This window comes from Ursus arctos, unplaced genomic scaffold (genome assembly GCF_023065955.2).
Source record: "Ursus arctos isolate Adak ecotype North America unplaced genomic scaffold, UrsArc2.0 scaffold_30, whole genome shotgun sequence".
In the NCBI taxonomy this organism is placed as follows: Eukaryota; Metazoa; Chordata; class Mammalia; order Carnivora; family Ursidae; genus Ursus; species Ursus arctos.
In genome coordinates, this window is record NW_026622986.1 from 10,896,877 (window position 1) to 10,921,684 (window position 24,808).

The 24,808-nt window shown below is 37.3% G+C and overlaps 1 protein-coding gene across 20 annotated transcripts in view; it reads right to left on the reverse strand.

The window, feature by feature from the left end:
- Window positions 1-445: 445 nt before the first annotated feature.
- The window catches only part of ANKRD26 (ankyrin repeat domain containing 26), a 124,074-nt gene continuing 99,711 nt past the window's right edge, over window positions 446-24,808 (reverse strand). For 19 of the 20 annotated variants that reach the window (XM_048219393.2, XM_057304640.1, XM_048219391.2 and 16 more), the window contains 5 exons: window positions 20,302-20,592; window positions 19,186-19,403; window positions 17,548-17,776; window positions 5,329-5,374; window positions 446-4,201 (listed from right to left, as the gene is read on the reverse strand). In XM_048219393.2, the coding sequence (XP_048075350.2) occupies window positions 4,065-4,201; window positions 5,329-5,374; window positions 17,548-17,776; window positions 19,186-19,403; window positions 20,302-20,592 (921 nt within the window). In that variant the 3' untranslated portion in view covers window positions 446-4,064. Of the gene's footprint in view, window positions 4,202-5,328; window positions 5,375-17,547; window positions 17,777-19,185; window positions 19,404-20,301; window positions 20,593-24,808 lie in introns of those variants that run through there. The other variant, XM_057304641.1, reaches the window with a different exon arrangement.

Genomic DNA, 24,808 nt, shown 5'->3' on the forward strand with positions numbered 1-24,808 from the left:
CCTTAAAGTAACCAAAAATTGTGGGGAACAGGAGCAGAGTGGGGAACAGATTATGTTCAAAGGAGAAACAGGTAGACAGCTCATTTCTAAAGAGCAATTATGAAGGACAGTGGAATGACATTTTCTGTATGATCAAAGAAAATAACTACTCAGCTAGGATTCTGTATGCAGTGAAAATATGTATCAAGAGTAAGAGATATCAAGAGTAAGAGCAAATACATTTTATTTATTTTTTAAAGACTTGATTTATTTATTTGAAAAAGAGTGAGAGAGAAGAGAGAGGGAGAGAAAAAGCACAAGTGGGGGGAAGGGCAGAGAGAGAGGGAGAAGCAGACTCCACGCTGAGCAGTGAGCCTAAAGTGGGGCTCGATCCCAGGATCCTGGGATCATGACCTGAGCCAAAGGCAGACAATCAACTGAGCCACCCAGGTGCCCAATAAAGACATTTTTATTTATTTTTTTAATAATAATTTTTTATGTTATGTTAGTCACCATACAGTACATCCTCAGTTTTTGATGCAGTGTTCCATGATTCATTGTTTGCATATAACACCCAGTAAAGACATTTTTAAACAGAGATTCATTACCTGGCAGTTCTACTCATGAAAAATTTAAAGTATGTACATAAACAAACAGAAGAAAAATAATACCAGTAGAAATTCTGAGATGCAAGGAGAGAAGAAAAATAATTAAATATGTAGTTCAATTTAAATGGACATTGACAAAGTTATAAAAATGTCGAGTATTTTTTAAAGATACAAGATGGAATTAAAACACAAAGCAACAATACACCTAAGTTTGGAGCCATGTAAATGGAGTTAAAAGTATTCAAAATTCCTTGTATTATCATTATCCATGAACAGAGAGGAGAAAATCCTCACCAAAATATTAGCATATCAAGAGTAGCAACGTATGAAACAAATGAAATCACAACTGAATTCAGTTTACTTGAGAAATGCAAGGTTGGTTTAACATGAGCACATAATGTAACTCACCACATTGACAAAATTTTTAAAAATTATCATCTCAATATATGCAAAATAAACATCTATTATCATTCAACATTCATTCATGATTAAAATTTAGAAAACTAGTAGTCTAAGGGAACTTTGTTAATGTAATAATAATAGACTCAGCCCTCTGCAGCAAAATTCTTCTTCTTGGCCTCATGAAGCAAGCAGCCATATTGAGGAAGCCTACATGGCCGAGAACAAGGAACAGCGTTGCTATAGACTGAATATCTCTGTCCCCTCACTCCCAAATTCATGTGTTAAATCTTAATGTTCAATGTAATAGTATTTGGAGGTGGGGGCTTGGGAAGTGATTAAGTCATGAAGGTGGAACCCTCATGAATGGGATTAGTGCCCTTATAAAGGAGTCCTGAGAGAGCTCCCTTGGCCCTGTGCCTTCTGAGGAAACAGGAGGAAGACCAGCATCCATGAACCAGGAAGCAGGCCCTCACTGGACACTGAATCTGCCAGTGCCTTGATTTTGGACTTCCCAGCCTCCAGAACTGTGAGAAACGATATAATAAGACAGTTTAGCAAGACGGGTGAATTTAAGCTCAATATGCAAAATAATTTTATTTCTATAAGTTAGCAACAGGAAATGAAGTTGATTTTTACATATTTATAATAGGATCAAAAGTATCAAATAACTGGGAATAAATCTAAAAAATATCTATAAGACCTTTATAGAAAAATTTATAAACATTGAGAGTTAATCAATTAAAATATTGTTTGGAAAACTCAGTATTCTAAATGTCTTTTCCCTATAAACTATTTATAGATTCAATGCAATTCCAATCAGAATCTTTGCTTTGTAAAGCTTGACAAGTTGACTATAAAAGACCTATGGAGCCCTTTCCCCCTTTCTTCTTTCTATTCCCAAATTTTCAGTTCAAAAGCATAGAAACAGGAACAGGGAGCCTGGTGGCCCACAGTGAGGTGTTGGAGCCTGGAGAGAATGGGGAAGGCATAAATGTGGGAGAGCCACCCTGCACAGCGTTGGAACATCCCTGAAAGGTCGACAACATAGAATGTGGTATCACAGACTGAAGGGAAAGAACAGCCCAGCATGGGTTTTCAGAGCCTGTGGGGGCAGTAAATCTGCAGAAGAGGTGGCCTGGCACAGAGTGTCTGAGAAAGGAGATAGTTACATGTCTCAAAGTACTTCCGCATAAAATACTAATGAATTGTAAAGTAGAAAGTTAACATTCCAGAGGAGAAACCTGGCAGATACTACCTCCAGGGATCAACATTAACATCACCAACAATGGGACAAATCAAAATTGCAGGTCACATGATAGGATGCAATGAGAAGAGTAGAGGGCCACTTCAGTCATACTCTTGCTAAAAATGTATGATCTGAATTTTTTTAAAGATTTTTTTAAATTTGTCAGAGAGAGAAAGGAGAGAGAGAGAAAATACAAGCAGGGGGAGCAGTAGGCAGAGGGAGAAGCAGGCTCCTCACTGAGCTAGGAGCCTGATGCGGGATTTGATCCTCGGACCCTGGGATCATGACCTGAGCCGAAGGCAGCTGCTTAACCAACTGAGCCACCCAGATGTCCCTGATCTGAACTTTATCATAAGGAAACAAGAAAAACCCACACTGAAAGACATTCTACATTACTGGAATTAACTCTTCAAAAGATTAAAAGTCATGAAAATCAAGGAAAGACTTCCTTGGAACCCTTCTAAACTGAAAGAGATAAGACACACAACATCTGAATTAAATACATGGCTCTGAACAGGACCTTGCTAGAAAGGATATTACAGACAAGTAACAAGACTTAAAAAGAATATGAGGATTAAATGATAGAATGTATAGGGTGCTTGGGTGGCTCAGTGGGTTAAGCATCTGCCTTTGGCTCAGGTCATGATCCCAGAGTCCTGGCATCAAGACCTGCATCAGGCTCTCTGTTCAGCAGGGAGCCTGCTTCTCCCTCTCCCTCTGCCTGCCGCTCTGCCTACTTGTGCTCTCGCTGTCTCTCTCTCTTTCTAATAAAGAAATAAAATCTTAAAAAAATGTATAGCTGACACAGTTTGAATGGGTGCACTTATATGCAGATTTTTTTCAATAAATACATGACAGTATTGTAAATGTATTTTCTCTTCCTAATGATTTTAATAACATTTTCTTTTCTCTAGCTTACTTTATTGTAAGATTATAGTATAGAATACATATAACATACAAAACACAGGTTAATCAACTGTTCTGGTACCAGTAAGTTTTCCGGTCGACAGCAGATTATTAGTAGTTAAGTGCTTTGGGAGTCAAAAGTTATTCATGTATTTCTGACTGCAAAGGGTCAGTGCCTCTAACCCCCACATTATTCAAGGGTCAACTGTATTAGAGTTCATTGTCTGATTGTCAGGGTTGTATGGTATTTATGTGGAATGTACTGACTTGTAAGATATAAATGCTATGGGAATCAGGCATAATTTTACAATTTGCTTGCAAATAGTTCTGGGGGAAAATTTTTTTCCCTCTAATTTTTCTTTTCTCTAATTTTAAGACTGTTCTCAAAAAGTAAATAAAAAATAAACAGAAAAGGTAAAAAGCCTTAGGTAAATCTTCTTTCACCATGAGGAAAGAGCTATGAATCAGTATTTAAAATTAAAATTATGCATAGGTTTTATGGCACTATAAAAATTGTAATGCATACAAACATTGACAATAGCCTTAGCAGCAATATATCAAAATGATGTCTGTCTAAATCCCTAGGTCCATATGTAGTAATAAAAATTGGAAAATACAAAAAAGCTATCAGTTAACACCACTGAAGTATTAATGACAACTTGGTTGGTTGGGTGCTGTTTAAAAAGCTGGTATTTGGGAAGCTTGAAGCACATAAAACCCAATAGTGCTGGTTTCCATGTACAAAATCTGCTTAAAAGTTAATTAGGTGCCAAAAAACATAGCTTAAAATATTATGTAAACCTTCATTACACACATCGTTCAAAAATATTTTCCTTTAATAAAGATTTTCGCACAGCATATGTTTAATAGGAAACAATTATGTTATATAAACATCCAGTAAATACATTTTTACTATTTATCTTTCAGATCCTATAACGGCTCCTCAAATTCTGTAAAAAGTCTTCTGACGTTTTCCATAGAACTTGATTTAGATGTGATTCAGAAGAAAATTCTGAAGAGGAGGTATAATAGGATGAGTCTGATTCAAATTCAGCAGCAGCTGAAAAAAAAAAAAAGAATTCTATTCTTTATCTAAAATACTTCGTGGTTAACTACAAGTTAGTAAAAAACAAAGTTGAAGCTTTATGAGTGTTAAGAATAATGAAAAATATCTACATACAGCTACAATATAAAATACAAGATTCCTTTTAAATATATTTTGCTCATGGTTCCCACTGAGTTAATTGCTATTGTGGATAAATATCAGAGCTTCTGGTTTTCTCATTACAAGAGGAAATGACAAGGTGATGACAGAGCCCACCCCTGAACAATCATATACTATGAACTGAAAAATCTAACAGGCAATTTGCAGCGTTGAATATACCATGACAGGTATAAAATAAGACACTGTAAGAGCACACAGAAGGGACATCCTAGTTTTCTACCAATATTGTCTGCTTTTTGGTGGAGGTGATATGTAAGCTGATACCTGAAGGACGAGGAAAAAGGGTGCCAGGTAGAGGGAAGACGCATATACAAAGAACATACACAAAGAGTGAGGAAGAACACTTGTGGAGTTGCAAGCAGTCTACGCTGAAGAGGCGCTAGAGCAAAGCAGCATAGTAGGGTAAGCAGCAAAAGAGAAGGCTGAATAATCTGGCAAGAACCAAATTGATCTGAGTGTTTTTATTCTACGTAAGGAACTTGGAATTTTACCCAATGGCAAAAGGTCAACCAATGACAAATCAATCACTGGAGATTTAAATGTCACCTGTCAAGTGACAGCTATATGAACTATAATATGAACTATAATTGCTTCACTAAGTATTACTAAGACAAATCTGGTTTTTTTGGTCTTATACCACTAGCAGAAACAAGAATTTGAGAAAGCCCACATATTCAGGGTGACAGTTCCACAGGAATGGAAGAAGTGAAGGAAGAGTATAGCCAGAAATAATAACAGATACATAGACATTTGGGGATTTTTTTTTTTAAAGTCTGAAATATGATGACAAAATGAGGAATAAGTATGTTCTTCAGTTTGGTTATGTCTTACATTTTTTATTAGATATACATAAAAAACTTTGTAGTACCTATTACCCAAACAATGGAAAGGGATGCCATTTACTATTCACAGTTTATTTCAGAAATCGATGACCATCTTAATTCATAAATTTGGCAACATACCTGCTTCTAGTTCTCTAGATATATTTTTTTCGAACTCCTGCTGCACCTGAAATAAGTCAAATATTATTTATAATGTCATGTTAAACAAGAGATATTATTTTAGGAATTATATATACCTTATGAAATGTGGTCTTCAAATAACACTTGCAGAGATTACAACTAAATTAGGGATTGCTTAAATAGAAAGATAATCACATAAATAAAATACTTATTTTAATCTTAGGTAACTGAGGAGAAACATATGGAATGCTATTTAGATGAATCTGATAAAAAGTACCTTTAATATTGGTCTACTGAATATACAAAATTTCTGGAAGAGGAGGAAGATGGCGGAAGAGTAGGAGACCATAGTTTCGTCCACTCCCTGGAATTCAGCTAGATGGCTTTCAAATGACTTTTTTTTTTTTTTTTTAAGATTTTATTTATTTGTTTGACAGAGAGATAGAGACAGCCAGCGAGAGAGGGAACACAAGCAGGGGGAGTGGGAGAGGAAGAAGCAGGCTCATAGCAGAGGAGCCTGATGTGGGGCTCGATCCCATAACGCCGGGACCATGCCCTGAGCCGAAGACAGACGCTTAACCGCTGTGCCACCCAGGAGCCCCTCAAATGACTCTTAACGCCTGTGAACTCAACCTGAGATCTAAGAAAAGAACTGCTGCAATTCTACAGATAGAAAAGAGACTACTTTCTGCAAGGTAGGAGGTGTGGAGATGCGAATGCGAGGGGATATATGGGAAGATAAACCGTAAGGGGAGGGAGCATCCACAAGCCAGCTTTCAGAAAGTGATATAGCAGTCGCGTGCAAATCGGAACTTTTAGAAGTCGGCTCTGGTGAGGGATATCCCTGCTTGAAAGGCACTCAGGTGGAGAAGCAGGGTGGAATCCTAGGTGGGACAGCCTGGGCTCAGGATCCCTGGAATCACAGAAAGAACACGGCTGTCTGAGTGTGGGAGAGTTCCCAGGCATCTGAGCAGGGAAGCCGGAGGCAACCAGTGAGCGGAGGAGGGGGCTTTCAGCTGGGTGTTGCCATAAACCACCAACTGCCAAGGGTTGGGCGACTGCTCTCAGAGTGGTGGCCCAACAAGCGGCAGAACCAGGGCAAGACTTCCCTCCCACCCCCTGGAGGAATGGTGTGAATGCATGCCACAGGAGGTAACAAAGTTTGGAAACTCCAAAGTGCGTGGCGGGGCTGAGATAAAAATGCTCGGTCACAGGCTGGGGGTACACAGAGTGCAGACAGAAACCAGGGAGACAGAAGTGTTTGACAGCTTCTCCGTGAGGGCACACTGAAGAGTAGAGGGTGCCAGCATCCAGCTCCAGGGCTGGACATTGGGAGGCTGACATTTCCATTCTCATCCTCTAAAGTGGTGCGGAAAGCCTTCAGGGAACAAAAGCCACATAGAGCAATCCGGAGCAGATGACTCAGCCCAGCCCCCCTGGCAAGGGCAGTGCAATACAGCCGGGGAAACGACCCCTGAGAATCAGCGCAACAGACCCTTCCCTCAGAAAATCAGCAAGAACATCCCAGTAAGACCAAGTTTACCGATCACACGGAACTGCAGAACTCCAGCGCTAGGGGAAAATACTATAAAGAATTCCTGGCTTTTTCTCATGATTCCTTAATCCTTCCATTTTAATTTTCTTTTTCCTTTCCAAACAATTTATTTTAGCAACTCGTTTTTTTTTCTACTTTTTAAATTTTCATTTTTATACTTATATTCTTTCCTTTCATTGTATTTAACTTTATTTTTGCATATATATGTTTTTCTTTCTTTACAATTTTAGGATGTAGTTTCTCCTAACAAACAGACCAAAATACACCCAGAGTCTAGTGTATTACTCTGTCCTCATCACCTGATTATATTCTTTCTCTTTTTTAATATTTATTTAATTAATTTATTTATTTGGTTTCAGGTCTCTTCTGATTTATTAGGAGTATATATATCTCTGGGGTCATTGTTGCTATTTTAGTATTTTGTGCTCTCATTCATCTATTCTTCTATGGACAGAATGACTAGATGGAAAAACTCACCTCAAATAAGAGAACAAGAGGCAGTACTGACTGTCAGGGACCTAATCAGTATGGATATAAGTAAGATGGTGGAACTAGAGTTCAAAATAGTAACTGTAAAGAGCTGGGGTTGAAAAAAGTGCAGAAGACACTAGAGAATCCCTGTCTGGAGAAATAAAAGAACTAAAATCTTAAGTTGAAATCAAAAGTCCAGTAATGAGATGCAATCATAAATGGAGGCTCTACCTCGGGAAAACAGTATGGAGGTTCCTCAAGACGGTAAAAATAGAGCTACCCTCTGACCCAGTAATGGTACTACAAGGTATTCACCGCAAAGATGCAAACACAGTGATCCAAAGGGGTACCTGGACACCAATGTCTATAGCAGAAATGTCCACAACAGACAAACGGTGGAAACAGCCCATATGTCCATCAACAGATGAATGGATAAAGATGTGATATATATAAATACATACATACACACACACACACACACACACACACACACACACACAGGAATATTACTCAGCCATCAAAAAGGACAAAATGTTACAATTTACATTGATGTGGATGGAAATGGAGGGTATTATCCGGAGAGAAATAAGACAATCAGAGAAAGACAATTATCATATGGTTTCCTACATATATGGTATATGAGAAACAGTGCAGAGGATCATAGGGGAAGGGAGGGAAAACTAAATGGCAAGAAAACAGAGAGGGAGACAAACCATGAGACTCTTAACTACAGGAAACAAACTGAGGTTTGCTGGAGGGGAGGTGAGTGGAGGTTGGGGTAACTGGGTGATGGGGCATGAAGGAGGGTACATGATATGTAGAGCACTGGGAGTTAAATACAACTGATATTTAACTGAACACTACATATGTAACTACTGATATATCGTGTCAGCTAACTGAACAGAAATTTTAAAAAACTTATCACATACATAATGCGTAAGGTGAAATAAAACATTATTTACTTATCTTTTCCAGACTTATTGAGCTATAATTAACTAACAAAAATTATATATTTAAAATTTTAAAAATTGGAGTCTGTAACTGCTAGGGTAAATGAGGCAGAAAGGAGAAGTAGTGATATAGAAGACAAAATGAGGGAGAATAAAGAAGCTGAGAAAAAAGAGAGAGAAACTACTGGATCACGAGGGGAAAATTCGAGAGATAAGTGATACCATAAAGCAAAACAATATTAGAATAATTGGGATCTCAGAAGAAGAGGAAAGAGGGGGTGGCAGGAGGTATATTTGAGAAATTATAGCAGAGAACTTCCCTAATCTGGGAAGGAAACAGGTATTCAAATCCAGGAGGCACGGAAAACCCCCTCCAACATCAATAAAAACAGGTCAACACCTCGACATAACAGTACTGAAGCTTGCAAATTTCAGAGACAAAGAGAAAATCCTGAAAGCAGCTCGGGACAAGAGGTCCTTAACCGACAAGGGTGAAAACATAAGGCTGGTGGGCAGGCCTGTCCACACAGAGCTGGCAGGCCAGAAAGGACTGGCATGATATATTCAATGTGCTAAATGGTAAAAATATGCAGCCAAGAACACTTTATCCAGCAAGGCTGTCATTCAAAATAGAAGAAGAGATACAGAGTTTCCAGGACAAACAGAACCTAAAAAATTTGTGAGCACTAAACCAGCCCTGCAAGAAATATTACAGGGGATCCTTTAAGCAAAGAGAGAGCTGCAAAGTAACACAGACCAGAACAGAGACAATATACAGAAACAGTGACATTACAGATAATATAATGGCACTAAATTCATATCTTTCAATAGTGACCCTGAATGTAAATGGGCCAAATGCCCCAATCAACAGACACAGGGTATCAGATTGGATAAAAAAGCAAGACCCATCGATATGCTCTCTGCAAGAGATTCATTTTAGACCCAAGGACACCTCCCGATTGAAAGTGAGGAGGTGCAAAACCATTTATCATGCTAATGGACATCAAAAGAAAGCTAACTTATATCAAATTAGATTTTAAACCAAAGACTGTAATAAGAGATGAGGAAGGACACTATCACAATTAAAGTGTCTATCCAACAAGAAGATCTAACAATTGTAAATATTTATGCCCCTAACATGGGAGCAGCCTATTATATAAACCAATTAATAACAAAATTAAAGAAACACATCAATGATGATACAATAATAGTAGGTAGGGGACTTTAACGACCCACCCGCTGCAATGGATAGATCACCTAAGTAAAAGATAACAAAGAACAAGGGCTTTGAATGACACACTGGACCAGATGGACTTCACGGATATATTCAGAGCATTTCATCCTAAAGCCACAGAATACACATTCTTCTCAAGTGCACATGGAACACTGTCCAGAGTAGATCACACACTGGGTCACAAATCAGGTCTCAACCAGAGCAAAAAGACGGAGATTATGCCATGCATATTTTCAGAACACAATGCTTTAAAACTTGAACTCAGTCACAAGAAAAAATTTGGAAGGACACAAATACGTGGAGGTTCAAGAGCATCCTACTAAAGAATGAATGGGTCAACCAGGAAATTAAAGAAGAATTAAAAGAATTCATGGAAACAAAGGAAAGTGAAAACACAACTGTTCAAAACCCGTGGGATGCAGCAAAAGCGGTCCTCAGAGGGAAACATGTAGCAATACAGGTCTTTCTCAAGAAACAAGAAAGGTCCTAAATACACAACCTAACCTTACACCTAAAGGAGCTGGAGAAAGAACAGCAAATAAAGCCTAAACACTGCAGGAGAAGAGACTTAATAACGACCAGAGCAGAAATCAATGAAATAGAAACCAAAAGAACAGTAGAACACAGCAACGAAACTAGGGGCTGGTTCTTTGAAAGAATTAGTAAGATCGATAAACCCCTGGCCAGACTTAGCAAAAAGAAGAGAGAAAGGATCCAAATAAATAAAATCACGAATGAAAGAGGAGAGATCACAACCAACACCAAGGAAATACAAACAATTTTAAGAACATAGTAGAAACAACTATAGGCCAACAAACTAGGCAATCTGGAAGAAATGGATGCATTCCTAGAGACGTATAAACTACCAAAACTGAAACAGGAAGAAACAGAAAACCTGAACAGACCTGTAACCAGCAAGGAAATTGAAGCAGTTATCAAAAATCTCAACAAAGCTCCAAGGCCGATGGCTTCCCTGGGGAGTTCTACCAAACATTTAAAGAGGAATTAATACCTATTCTTCTGAAGCTGTTTCAAAAAAATAGAAATGGAAGGAAAACTTCCAAACTCTTCCTATGATGCCAGCATTACCTTGATCCCAAAACCAGACAAAAACCCCACCAAAAAGGAGAATTACAGACCAATATCCCTGACGAACACGGATGCAAAAATTCTCACCAAGATACTAGCCGACAGGATCCAACGGTACACTAAACGGATTACTCACCACAACCAAGTGGGATTTATTCCTGGGCTGCAAGGGTGGTTCAACATCCGCAAATCAATCAATGTGATACACTACGTTAATGAAAGAAAGGGCAAGAACCACATGATCCTCTTGATAGACACAGAAAAAGCAACTGACAAAGTTCAGCATCCTTTCTTGATTAAAACTCTTCATGGTGCAGGGATAGAGAGAACAGAACCTCAATATCATAAAAGCCATCTTCAAAAAGCCCACAGGGAATATCATTCTCCATGGGGAAAAACCAAGGACTTTTTTCCCTAAGGTCAGGAGCACGGCAGGGATGTCCACTCAAACCACTGTTGTTCACCATAGTACTAGAAGTCCTAGCCTCAGCAATCAGATAACAAAAAGAAATAAAAGGCATCCGAATCCGCAAAGAAGAAGTCAAACTCTCACTCTTCGCAGACGACGTAATACTCTGGGGAAAACCCAAAAGACTCCACCCCAAAATTGCTAGAACCCATAGATGAATTCAGCAAACTGGCAGGATAGAAAATCAGTGCACAGACATCACTTGCATTTCTATAGACTAATGATGAGACAGAAGAAAGAGAAATTAAGGAGTCAAACCCATTTAGAATTGCACCAAAAAACGTAAGATTAGAAATTAGAAATAAACCTAACCAAAGCGGCAAAGGCTCTGTACTCTGAAAACTACAGAACGCTCATGAGAGAAACTGAGGAAAACACGAAGAAGTGAAAAAACATTCCACGCTCAAGGACTGGAAGAACAAATATTGCTAAAATGCTATGCTACCTAGAGCAGTCTATACCTTCTACGCAATCCCTATCAAAATACCATTAACTTTTTCACAGAGCTGGAACAAATAATCCTAAAATTTGTATGGAACCAGAAAAGAACCCGAATAGCCAAAGGAATGTTGAAAAAGAAAACCAAAGCTGGAGGCATCACAATTCCGGATTTCAAGCTCTATGACAAAGCTGTAATCATCAAGACAGTATGGTACTGGCACAAAAACATTCTTTGGTCAATGAAACAGAATAGAGACTCCAGAAATGGACCCTCAACTAATCTTCGACAAAGCAGGAAAGAACAGCCAGTGGAAAAAAGTCAGTCTCTTCGACAAATGGTGTTGGGAAACTTGGACAGCCACATGCACAAGAATGAAACAGGACCATTTTCCTACACCATACACAAAAATAGACTCAAACTGGATGGAAGACCTAACTGTGAGACAGGAACCCATCAAAATCCTAGAGGAGAACACAAGCAGCCACCTCTGTGACCTCGGCCACAGCAATTTCTTGCTAGACATGTCTCCAAAGGCAAGGGAAACAAAGACTTCATCAGGATGAAAGGCTTTTTCCACAGCAAAGGAAGCAGTCCCCGACACCAAAAGACGACCAACAGAATGGGAGAAGATAGTTGGCAAACGACATATCAGATAAAGGGCTCATATCCAAAATCTATAAAGAACTTATCAAATTCAACACCCAAAGAACAAATAATCCAGGCAAGAAATGGGTGGAAGACGTGAACACACATTTCTCCAAAGAAGACATACAAATGGCCAAAAGACACATGAAAAAATGCTCATCACTCGGCATCAGGGAAATGAATACAAATCAAAACCACAATGAGATATCATTTCACACCAGTCAGAATGGCTAAAATGAACAAGTCAGGAAACAACAGATGTTGGCGGGGGTGCAGCGTAAGATCCCTCTTACACTGTTGGTGGGAATGCAAGCTGGTACGGCCACTCTGGAAAACAGTATGGAGGTTCCTCAAAAAGTTGAAAATAGAGCTACCCAACGACCCAGGAATTGCACTACTAAGGATTTATCCCAAAGATATAAATGTAACTATCTGAAGGGGCACCTGCACCCCAATGTTTATAGCAACAATTTTATTTGTGAGAGATAAAGAGCGAGAGGGAGGGAGCACAAGTGGGAGGAGGAGCAGAGGGAGTGGAAGCAGCGGACTTCCCACTGAGCAGACAGCCTGAAGTGGGTGGGGCTCTATCCCAGGACCCTGGAATCATGACCTGAGCTGAAGGCAGAACTTAACCAACGGAGCCCCCGGGCACCCCAGTACCATACTTTAGACCCCATTTTGGGCATTCAATGAGAGGATACCTTTTATAAGAAAGGTCTAAGAAAGAATATTCTAGACAGGAATATTTGTAATATACAGTTGATACTTGACCAACATGGGTTTGAACTGTGCAGGTCTACTCTACTTACACGTAGACTTTTTTTGATACTGTATTAGTGTATTTTCTCTTCCTCATGTTTTTCCCAGTAACATTTTTTTCTCTAGTTTATTTTAGGGTGAGCATATAGTATATAACACATGTAATGTACAAAACATGTGTTAATGGACTATTTGTGTTATCGGTAAGGCTTATAGTCACCAGTAGGCTATTAGTAGTTTAGTTTTTTGGATTCCACATGTAAGGGAAATCATATGGTATTTACCTTTTGCTGAGTTATCTTACTTAGCATAATACTAGGTCTACCAATGTGACTAACGGCAAGATCCCATTCTTTTTTATAGATGACTAATATTTCATCGTATACATATAACATATCTTCTTTATCTTTTCATCTGTTGATGGACACTGAGGTTACTTCCATTCTTTGGTTATTGTAAATAATGTTTCAAAAAACACAGAGGTGCATACAACTTTTCGAATTAGTGTTTTCATTTTCTTTGGGTAAATACCCAGTAGTGGAATTACTGAATTGCACTGTATTTCTATTTTTAATTTTTTTGAGAAACCATAACACTTTTTGACCATAACATTATATTCAGGCCTTATAAAATGAATAATCTGACAACATTACTAGACAGGCCTTGTAAAATTAGTAACTCAATACCACTTGATGGGAGCTTTTATTGAAGCAATTTTATAATACCATTAATAAATACTATGTAAGATATAAACCACTTTTTTATATGAACTACCAATGTAATGTTATTATCTTTTCCCCCAAAAGCTCTTTTCCTAAATATTTACTTCTGGGACCTTTGTTTATTTCCAGGTGAGAACTGTGTTTAGATGGTAGAAACAGCTTGAGGTCCATTAATAAAGAGAACACATTTGCAATTTTATTTATACTTTTCCATTTATCAAAAACATAGGAGGTTAAGAAAATTATACACAGAAAAACAATGTACAAAGTATCAGCAAATTTTAATTCAAAGAATTATTAACTAGAAGGATTTTCTCATAAGTGTTAGTTTTCCAACTATGGTCCACAGAAATCTAAGGTTCCATTGGGGACACAGCAGGATTGAGGGACAAGGAAGTCTACAGGTGTAGTCTCATCTCTCCTTTAGCTAAACTGCTCTACTTCTGTTTTATATATTACAGTTTAATGCAAAAAAAAAAAATTTAAGTTCTATTCTTTGAAAAAAAAATTTTTTTCCAATGGTATGAAAGCCACTAACTTAGTCAAAGTTCCTAATTTTACCTAAGAGACAAAGAAGCCTCAGAGAGATTGTAGTTTGCCTGGGGTCAAAAACCCACCTAGTTGCAGGCCAGGAATGTGCTAATTTAGGTCTTACTGAGCCTAAAGTTTTATGCCAATTACTTCCTCATATTCAGGAAAAACACACGTATTTTTAAGTATAACTCAGAGAAAATGAATACATAAACCTTTGTCATATGGCTCAACAATGTTTAGGCATTAGGCACAACATAACAGTCTAACTAAATTATAAATTTTGAAGTCATGAACAAATATAAAAGTTAAGTTATCTTAACTCCTATTACTAACAGTCAATATACTCAATTTATAAGCCCCAATTTTTTTAACCACAGGACAGGGAACTTGAAGGAGAAAATCTTTAGTTGAACCAAAGAACCTGAAACTGAGGAAATTCTTCCTTGAAAGAATTATTCATTTCCTTCAAATAAAACTTGGTTTTAGCAAAATCAACCAACAAATGAGTTACCTACGTTGTGGGTTATTTATAGCAAAATTTAAAACACAAAAGAGATTTCTCCTTACCATCTAGCATGCCCTGTCCAACCTCTCATCATTAGTTGGTATGTACAAAAGACATGACTAACTTTAATTACAATTTAAGTCCAGTCAGAAATTATAGGTAAATCTTCATTTCCATGTGAGGACTTTTCTCTACCTTCCTCACGACAGGAAGGGAGATGTACCTAACGGGTGAATTTGGGAGAAGGCACTAAGCAGTGCGTACGTGGTTGCAAATCTCTTCTCTGAAAAGATGTGCCTGCCACAGTAACATCAATTCAGGCCTGTTCTCATCTTTTGGGATGGGCATCAAACATTTGTTCCCTCCATTTACAACTGTGTGGGGAAGTGCCTAATTTGGGATAAAGTATTGGGAAGCTCACTGTGGCTACATGCCTAAACCACATCCTCCAATTTGTTAGTATGTATCGGTAATAAAGTTACTAAGCTTATCTCCATCTGCCTGACTCTCGTGTTCTCAATTTAGAAAAAGAAGAGCAATGCCATCTGCCACCTACCCCACCACAGTTCCAAGAAAAATGGCCAGACAACACTTAGAAATGCTTTCTTCCTTGACTTTATAATGAACATTCATTGTTCAAAGCCACATACTTTAAAGAGGGAAAAAATTGAAAAGAACAATTTCTGAAGCAAACATAGAAAGTCAGACAGAATGAGGAGACAGAGGAATATGTGCCAAATGAAAGACCAATACAACGCTTCAGAAAAATAACTAAATGAAAAAGATAAATTATCTACCGATAAAGAGTTCAAAGTAATGGTCATAAAAATGCTCAGCAAACTTGGGAGAAGAATGGATGGATTCAGTGAGAACTTCAAGAAAGAGAAAATATAAAGAAGAACCAATCAGAGCAGAAGAATACAATAACTGAAATGAAAAATACACCAGAGGGAATCTACCATCTAAACACAATGCAGAGTAAAAGCTGCAGAAGAACAGATCAGTGATCTGCAAGATAGGGTAGTAGAAATCATCCAAGCCAAAAAGAAAAAAGAATTTTAGAAATGAGGATAGGTTAAGGGATCCCCTAGAATCATGCCCCCCATCAGGTCCCCTGCTCAGGGAGCCTACTTCTCCCTCTCGCTCTGGCCCTCCCCTCCCACTTGTTTCCTCTCACTTGCTCTGCTCTCTCTCTCAAAAATAAATTAAAAAAAAAAAAAGGTCATAATTTTAAGTAAGAAAATTATAAGAGAAAGAGTTTTATTGGTAAGACATCAAATACATAAAACAAGGAGGGGTGTAAAAATTTAGTGTTTATAAAATGAGTTTCAACTTAAACATCAACTTAAAAGAGACCGCTATATACATAGGATGTTATATATGAACTTCATGGTGATCACAAACCAAAAATCTATAATCGATAAACAAAAAAGAAAAAGAAAGGCATCCAAGCATAACACTAAAGAAAGTCCTCAAATTAGAAGGGAAGAGAGCAAGACAATAAGGAAGCCGAATGAAAGACCAAGATTGAGGCCTCATTTACCATGAGCCTATGCTACTTTTGTCCACATCAATAAGACCATGAATATACCATCAAAACCATAAACCTATGTGCATTGATTGAAATGGGTATTTTAATAACAATGATACACAATGGAAACTAGCTGCTATTTAGAGATTCCCTATCATACTCATCTTAGTCATCAATCACCAATTTAAGTCATGGCAAGGTAGATACATGTGAACTTCATTTTAAAAATTCAAATTGTGGGGCACCTCGGTAGCTCAGTCAGTTAAGCGTCTGACTCTCTTGATTTTGGCTCAGGTCATGATCTCAGGGTCATGAGACTAAGCCGTGCATCAGGCTCCTCACTGAGCATGGAGCCTGCTTACCCTCTGCCCCTCATCCCCTGCCTGCACTGCCATTCTCTCTCTTAAAAAAAAAAATCAAATATTTGCTTGATTTAGCTATTTAGAAAATACGCTACAATTGCTCAGCAAGACATTTTGTAAAAACTGAAACAGAAGTGTTGTAAGTAAAAAAAAAAAAAAAAAGTTGTAAGTAAGAAAGAAATTAAAGATGTACTCTCATGTAAGAAAATGACAAAAATTTTAACTTAAAAAGAAAAATTAATCTTTTTAGGGTTACAAGTTTATTTAATTCATAAGAAGGACTTATCATGGATTCTTTTAAATAATAAACATCCATATGTGATTGTTTGGATTCTAATCATTCACTTATGCATAGCGGTGGAAAAACTGGGTAACAGCAAACTTTAAAACTGTTATAAACCATTGCCAACCAGAATATAAGTCAAAGTATCTAAGTGTACATTTGGTTAATGAGCAATATTTACTTTCTAAAATCGAATTTCAATATACTGTTCAAGAAATGTAAAATGTGTCACTTTTGGGGTAGCTGGGTGGCTCAGTCGGTTAAGTGTCCGACTCTTGATTTCAGCTCAGGTCATGATCTCAGGGTCGTGAGACTGGGCCCTACATAGGGTTCCATGCTCAGCAGGGAGTCTGCTTGAGAGTCTCACGCTCTCTCCCTCTTGTGCACTCTCTCTCTCTAAAATAAATAAAATCTTTAAAAAAATAATAAAATGTCAGTTTAGTTATATTTATTGAATAAAGTTATCTCTTGAAAGTAAGAGCTCCAGGAACTAAAAAAAAAAAAAAAAAACAAACCACAAAATTTCTGTCTCATTTCTGTAGTAGCACAAATAATTATGACTTTTACTAGTGTGTATAAGTCAAACAACTCAGAATTTCACCAAATTAAAAATAAAAATATCAGAAATCTGAAACCCAAGGGAAAAAAGATAAGACAATATAACTAACCTTCAATAAGTAAGTCTCGATGCCATTATTTGAAGGCCACGAGCTTGAGGTATGAATCATTACATTTTCTCTTGGAGCAACATGTCTATTGAGAGCTAAACTATTATTGATATTTCTGACGTAAGGCAGTTCCAAGATAGGATTCATAGTAACAGTGTGAAACAGGTTCCTTTTCTGCTGTTTTTCCATTAGAAGTTTGGTTCTGATCTCCGCCAGCCTCTCATTAGTCCTGTTAAGATTACAAAACACAATGCTTAGTATTCATTTCTCCCCAAATCACTCCTAAATGACTTGTATTTTTTTTAAGTTTCCATAATAGTAAACAGAACATGCCCTTAAATGGTGAAATGTGACAGAGAAGACCTACTATATATATTATAGGTTTAAAATTGTTCTAAATAAGTACATATATGTCTTGGGACTCCTAACTAACAAGTAATTCAAAATAAGGAGGGAGAGAAATGGCTATCAGTGATATACACGGCTTAATAGGTAATACCTGCTGCCTTCTGGAATGGCAGTACTTACGAGACTCTTGAGGATGCTATTACACATACTTATATTTAGTAAACACTTTAGAGATATAAAAATAAACCATCCCGGGGGGCTGGGGGGCTTAGTCAGTTAACCATCTGCCTTTAGCTCAGGTCATGACGCCAGAGTCCTGGGATCGAGCCCCCCATCAGGCTCCCTGCTCAGCGGGAAGCCTGCTTCTCCCTCACTCTCTGCCTGCCGCTCCCCCTGTTTGTTCTCACTCACTCGCTCTCTGTCAAATAAATACATAAATCTTTAAAAGAAAATAAAAATACAAACCATCCCTCAAAGACATTTTCAAGCATTTGCTTTCACCACTCTTGTACATTTCACTCATCACCTCACAGAAATTGAGCATTTGGCAACTGAGGAATAATTTAGACCAACAATTGCTAGGGCAGAGTCGTGATCAGAAAGAACTAAAACAGCTCCAGATGCGATTAGGTTATAACACAGTTACCAAGGTAATGGAGGTGGAATCTGCCCTGTCTTCCACACACCCCCTTGTCATATCCACCATGGTGCTATTTTTAGCCACTTTGGGAATTATACTGCCTTTCACCCCTAGGTGAATATTTCTGTATGTATATACCCTCAAGTAAAGTAGAAAAACTATAAAGAATAGTTTGTTTCAAAGCACCCTCTAGTTAAGAAACGAAAGATCACAATAAAAAAAACTAAATCTACCAAGCTGTGAGGATGTGCAGTATTGGTACTTGACCTTTTGGGTTAAAGATGTAATCTTCCACAAATAAACTCCCTAATATTAATAAACTCATTTCTATTTAGGGTAATTCTGACAATTTTATAATAATATGCTATCTAAATTATAAAGCTTCAAACAATTAGCTTAAAGACTAGGAGATCAGATTAACTGAAAATATTAAGGGAAAAAAAATAAAATCATGTAAAACTAAAAAAGGAGGAGAGATGCAAACTGTCTTGGCCTAACATCTCACAGTTCATTTATAAACATCACTTTCCAAAATTATACTATCCAGTTTTCACTTATTACTCATCTCATGAACCTGGCTCCATAAAAATTATGCTTTAGAGGCAAATTAATAAGCTAAATCTATTTTCTATGATTCTGTTTTAACTTACCTGTTCAGTTCATTTGTCATTGATGTTCGAACTTTTACTTCTTCTAGGTAGAGCTGCTTGTATTTTTCCAATTCTGTTTTATTAGAATCTTCTTGAGAACTTTTCATTTTGGATAGTTCAAATTCCAGATCTTTCATTCTGAGTTCCATTTGACTAATTATTGAAGCATTATTAGTGTCTCTTAACTGTTCTAAGCTTTCTTGAGATGCTACTTGTGCCTAAGCAAATTAAAAACATTGTTTTAAAACAGTTATAACCTGGGTAATTATAGTATATTTCTTTCCTTTAGTTTTGAGTCAATGATTCAGAGAGCAATTTTAAATGTGAAAAAAAGAAGCTGAAGTGTAAAGTATTTATCATCAATGTCAACTGAATTAAATCTGAATGATAAAGTTCAATCATTCTTATATTAGAATTCATGCAATATCATAATTCAAAGAATAAGAGAATCATTTAAAAATTTTAAAAAGTGAACAATACAACTTAAGAATAATCCAAGTACATGGGGCTCCTGGTTGGGTCAGTCGGTTGAGCGCCCGACTCTTGGTTTCTGCTCAGATTGTGATCTCCGTGTCCTGAGATAAAAGCCCTGTGTCATACTCAGCATGGAGTCTGCCTGGGATTCTCTCTCTCCCTCTGTCCATCCCCCTGCTCGTGCTTTCTAAATAAACAAACAAACAAACAAGATCTTAAAAGGAAAAAAAAAGAATAATCCAAGTACGGTACAATTTTTTTTTTTAAGGGCATGGAGCTCAATGAGGGGCTTGATTTCATGAGCTTGAGACCAAGACCTGAGCTGCTCAACAGACTGAGACACCCAGGCACCCCAAAGTTAAAATTTTTTGAGCACAATTTTTTCTTTTCCTCTCAACAGTCTTGTTTTATACCAACTGGCCTTAAAAATAAAATGATTCTCTACTATGAATCATTCCAAAAGATTAGTTTAGTGAGAATGATGATGAAAACTGAAATTTTTAGAGGGAAGGAACAAATGCTTCCAGAAATTTACCAAACAAATTGCTATAAAGGAAGTAGAGGAAAACTATACAATGCATATAACCAAAATGTAATTTGCAGTGAAATGAATTAAAGCATATTACAGATCAATAAATTAACCTGTAAAAACAGATTGACTTCTCTTAATTTTTCTGCCATATCCAGCCTCGCCCTTTCGTCCAGTTCCTGTTTATATTGTTCTATTCTACTGTATTCTGCCATATTGACTTCTGCATGACTCTTCAGGTTTACTACTTGTTGTTCCAACTTCTTTTTATTCTTCTCTAGTTTTTCACATTTTTTCTGTAGTTCCTTCATAGATAATAACTCTTGAGAGAGAACCTGGTTTTTTTCATCCAGTTGTAGACATTTTGAAGACGCAGTTTCTAGTTTTGCTGTAAGATCATCAACCTGAATAAATAAAATAATACAGTTTGGAAGTAGAGTGAAAACAGTCTAATGCAAAACTATGACCAAAAATTTTTTTGAAGATTTTATTTTTAAGTCTCTACACCCAACGCTCAAACTCACAACCCCAAGATCAAGAGTCACATGCTCTACTGACTGAGCCAGCCAGGTGCTCAAATTTTAAATTAAACTCATTTTCAACAAAATGTTATCTATACTGTAGTAGAGTCTTGGAATGTGGAACCTTGAATAACTCAGAAAATCAAGAACAAAATTAAAACCACTAGGAGTTACTAAAATAGACCTCTGCTATCATTCTTTTTCCCACACATTTGTACTTGATTTTATACTTTTATTTCTCTATGATTGCTTCAGATCTTTCCTCAATAAAATAACTGTAAGTCACCTCTTAGTAGAAAGTTGCTTAACCCTTCCTTCACCTTTATACTTCATAATTTTTTTAAAGATTTTATTTATTTATTTGAGAGGGAGAGTGAGAGCACAAGAGCAAGGGGAGGGAGAAGCAGCCTCCTCACTGAGCAGGGAGCCTGGCATGGGGCTCAATCCCAGCATGCCAGGATCACGACCCAAGCCAAAGGCAGACACTTAACTGACTGAGCTACCCACGTGCCCTGGTACTCCATAATTTTTAAAGAAGTTTTAGGAATATCATATTGAGTTATGTAGGTCTGAGCCAATAAATGCTTACCAAAATAAGACTTTAAAAATAAGACTAATTAATGAATCTATAAATACTGAATTTAATACCATAAGCCTTTTTCTTTTTCTTTTCTTTTTTTAAGATTTTGTTTATTGATTTGACAGGGAGAGAGACAGCCAGCGAGAGAGTGAACACAAGCAGGGGGAGTGGGAGAGGAAGAAGCAGGCTCCCAGCAGAGCAGGGAGTCCGATGTGGGGCTCGATCCCAGAACGCTGTGATCATGCCCTGAGCGGAAGGCAGACACTTAACGACTGAGCCACCCAGGTCACCCATAAGCCTTTTTCTAAATTACAAATGTTTTATGCTAATCTGATTTGCATTCTGAGGAGGAATGATTCGCAGGGTTAAGAAATCACATCTCTAAGTAAAAAAATTTAGTGAGATGATCCATATATTTTTGGACCAAAAAAACCCCCCAAAAACAAAACCTTAATTCAACAGTGTTACAATCCTTTGTTACTTCCCACAAAATAAGAGAACATACTAAGCAACAAAAACCACCAAAAAACTTGCTGGAGTTTCAGTGATGCTGAGTTGGGAAGACCTTCTTTCTTTTAGATACGACTAGTAAGACAAGATGAGGGAATGTGGTGGTTTTATGAAGTGACACTTCTCCTATGACAATCCCTCCCCTTAATACGTGCTAGTAACTGGTTTCTAGTGAACAGAATATGGCAGACTGCTATGTGATTTTTTTTTTATTATATGTTAGTGACCACAGAGTACATCATTAGTTTTTGATATACTGTTCCACGACTCATTGTTTGAGTATACACCCAGTGCTCCATGCAATACGTGCCCTTCTTAATACCCATCACTGGGCTAGCCCATCTAGTCTAGGTGTGCCAGTGTAATAAGTGTTTCAGCTGCCTCCCCTAACTATAGTCCTAGGCAACACCAGGATCAATAACACCAGACATGAGTGAACAACTCTTCAAACAGTTCCAGCCCCAAACCTTTCAGCTGCCCCGCCTGAAGCTAGGGGAACAGAAACAAGCTGTCCTGGCCACACTTTTCCTAACAGTAGATTAGTGAACAAAATAAGTGTTATTTATTTAAGCCACTAAACTTTGGGGAGTTTGTTAAGAAAAGACAAAAAAGACAAAGAGAAAAATGGGTGATGAAAAGAGTGAATAAGATACATAACTTATATAGCAGAATTGGTCTCCATTAAAGTGGGAAGTAATAAATGTTAAGATTAATTTATTAATGACAAACAGTGCTAATGAGAAGCAGCACATAACTAGAAGCAAGATCTAATCAGTTTTTCTCTCCATTTTCCCCCACTTAGGATGACATTACCTGTGCATTTTTTATATATGACCTTTATTATGTTGAATATGCTCCTTCTAAACCTACTTGGTTGAGGGTTTTTATCATGAATGAATGCTGCACTTCGTCAAATGCTTTTTCTACATCTATTGAAATGATCAGATGATTCTTCTCCTTTCTTTTATTAATGTGGTGTATCACACTGATTGATTTGCAGATACTGAACCACCCCCACAACCCAGGAATAAATCTCATTTGATCATGTTAATCATTTTTTTAATGTATTGTTAAATTAAGTTTGCTCAAAAAGTTAAAAACAGAGCTACCCTACAACTCAGCAATTGCACTAATGGGTATTTACCCCAAAGATACAGGTGTGATTAATGACTACAGGAAGTCTTTTTTTTTTTTAATATAGGAAGAGATATTTAATTTCACTCTGTATTAATTAATAAAAATGCAAATTAAAGCTCCATTGTAATATAACTTTTAAAAATCTGACTGACATAAAAAGATTAACAATGTTTTAAAGACTACGGTTTTGCAGTATGGAGGTTCCTCAAGATGTTAAAAATAGCTACCTTACGACCTAGCAATTGCACTATTAGGTATTTACCCCAAATATAACAGATGTAGTGAAAAGAAGGGCCATATGCACCCCAATGTTCATAGCAGCAATGTCCACAACAACCAAACTGTGGAAGGAGCCAAGATGCCCTCCAACAGACGAATGGATAAAGAAGATGTAGTCCATATATACAATGGACTATTACTCAGCCATCAGAAAGAATGATCACCCAACATTTGCATCAACATGGATGGGACTGGAGGAGATTATGCTGAGTGAAATAAGTCAAGCAGAGAAAGAACATTATCATATGGTTTCACTCATTTGTGGAACATAAGGAATAGCGGGGAGATCGGTAGAAGGAAGGGAAAAATGAAGGGGGGGATAGCAGAGAGGGAGATGAACCATGAGAGACTATGGACTCTGGGAAACAAACTGAGGGTTTTAGAAGGGAGGGGATTGGGGGGATGGGCTAGCCCAGTGAAGGGTATTAAGGAGGGCACATATCACATGCAGCACTGGGTATTACAGGCAAACAATGAATCAGGGAACACTATATCAAAAGCCATGGTGACTAACATAATAATAAAAAATAAAATAAAATAAAAAATTCAGTTTGCTAGTATTTTGTTGAGGATTTTTGCATCTATGTTCATGAGAGATACTAACCTGTAGTTCTCTTTGCAGTGTCTTTATCTAGTTTTGGTATCAGGGTAATACTGGCCTCATAGAATGAATTCGGAAGTTTTCCTTCCTTTTCTGTTTTTTGGAACAGTTTGAAAAGAATAGGTACTAATTCTTCCTTTAAATGCTTGGTAGAATTTGCCTCTGAAGCCATCTGGTCCTGGACTTGTGTTTATTTGGAGTTTTTTTTATTACGATTCAATTTCTTTGCTGGTTATCAGTCTGCAAATTTTCTTTCTTCCTGTTTCACAGTTTTGGTAATTTATATGTTTCTAGGAATTTATCCATTTCTTCTAGATTGTCCAATTTGTTGGCATATAGTTTTTCACAATATTCTCTTATAACTGTTTGCATTTCTGTGGTGTTGGTTGTTATTTCTCCCCTCATTTGTGATTTTATTTATTTGGGTCCTTTCTCTTTTCTTTCTGATAACTCTGGCTAGAGCCTTATCAGTTTTATTAATTTTTTCAAAGAACCAGCTACTGGTTTCATTGATCTCTTCTATTTTTATCTTTTTTAAGTTTCCATATCATTTATTTCAGCTCTAATTTTTTTAAGATTTATTTGTTTATTTGAGAGAGAGTGTGTGTGTGGGGAGAGGGGCAAATGGAGAAGGACTGAGAGAATCCTCAAGTAGACTCCTCGCTGAGCGTGGAGCCTGAAGCAGGGCTCAATCCCAAGACACTGAGATCATGACCTGAGCTGAAATCAAGAGTTAGCCGCTTAACCAACTGAGCCACCCAGGTGCCCCTATTTCTGTTCTAATTTTTATTATTTCCTTCCTTCATTTGTTGTTCTTCTTCTAGCTTCTTTAGGTGTAAGATTAGGTTGTTTGAGATTTTTCTTGCTTCTTGAGGTAGGCCTGTATTGTTATATACTTCCCTCTTAGAACCAATTTTGCTGTATCTCAAAAGTTTGGGCAACTGTGTTTTCATTTTCATTTGTTTCCATGTATTTTAAATTTCATATTTCCT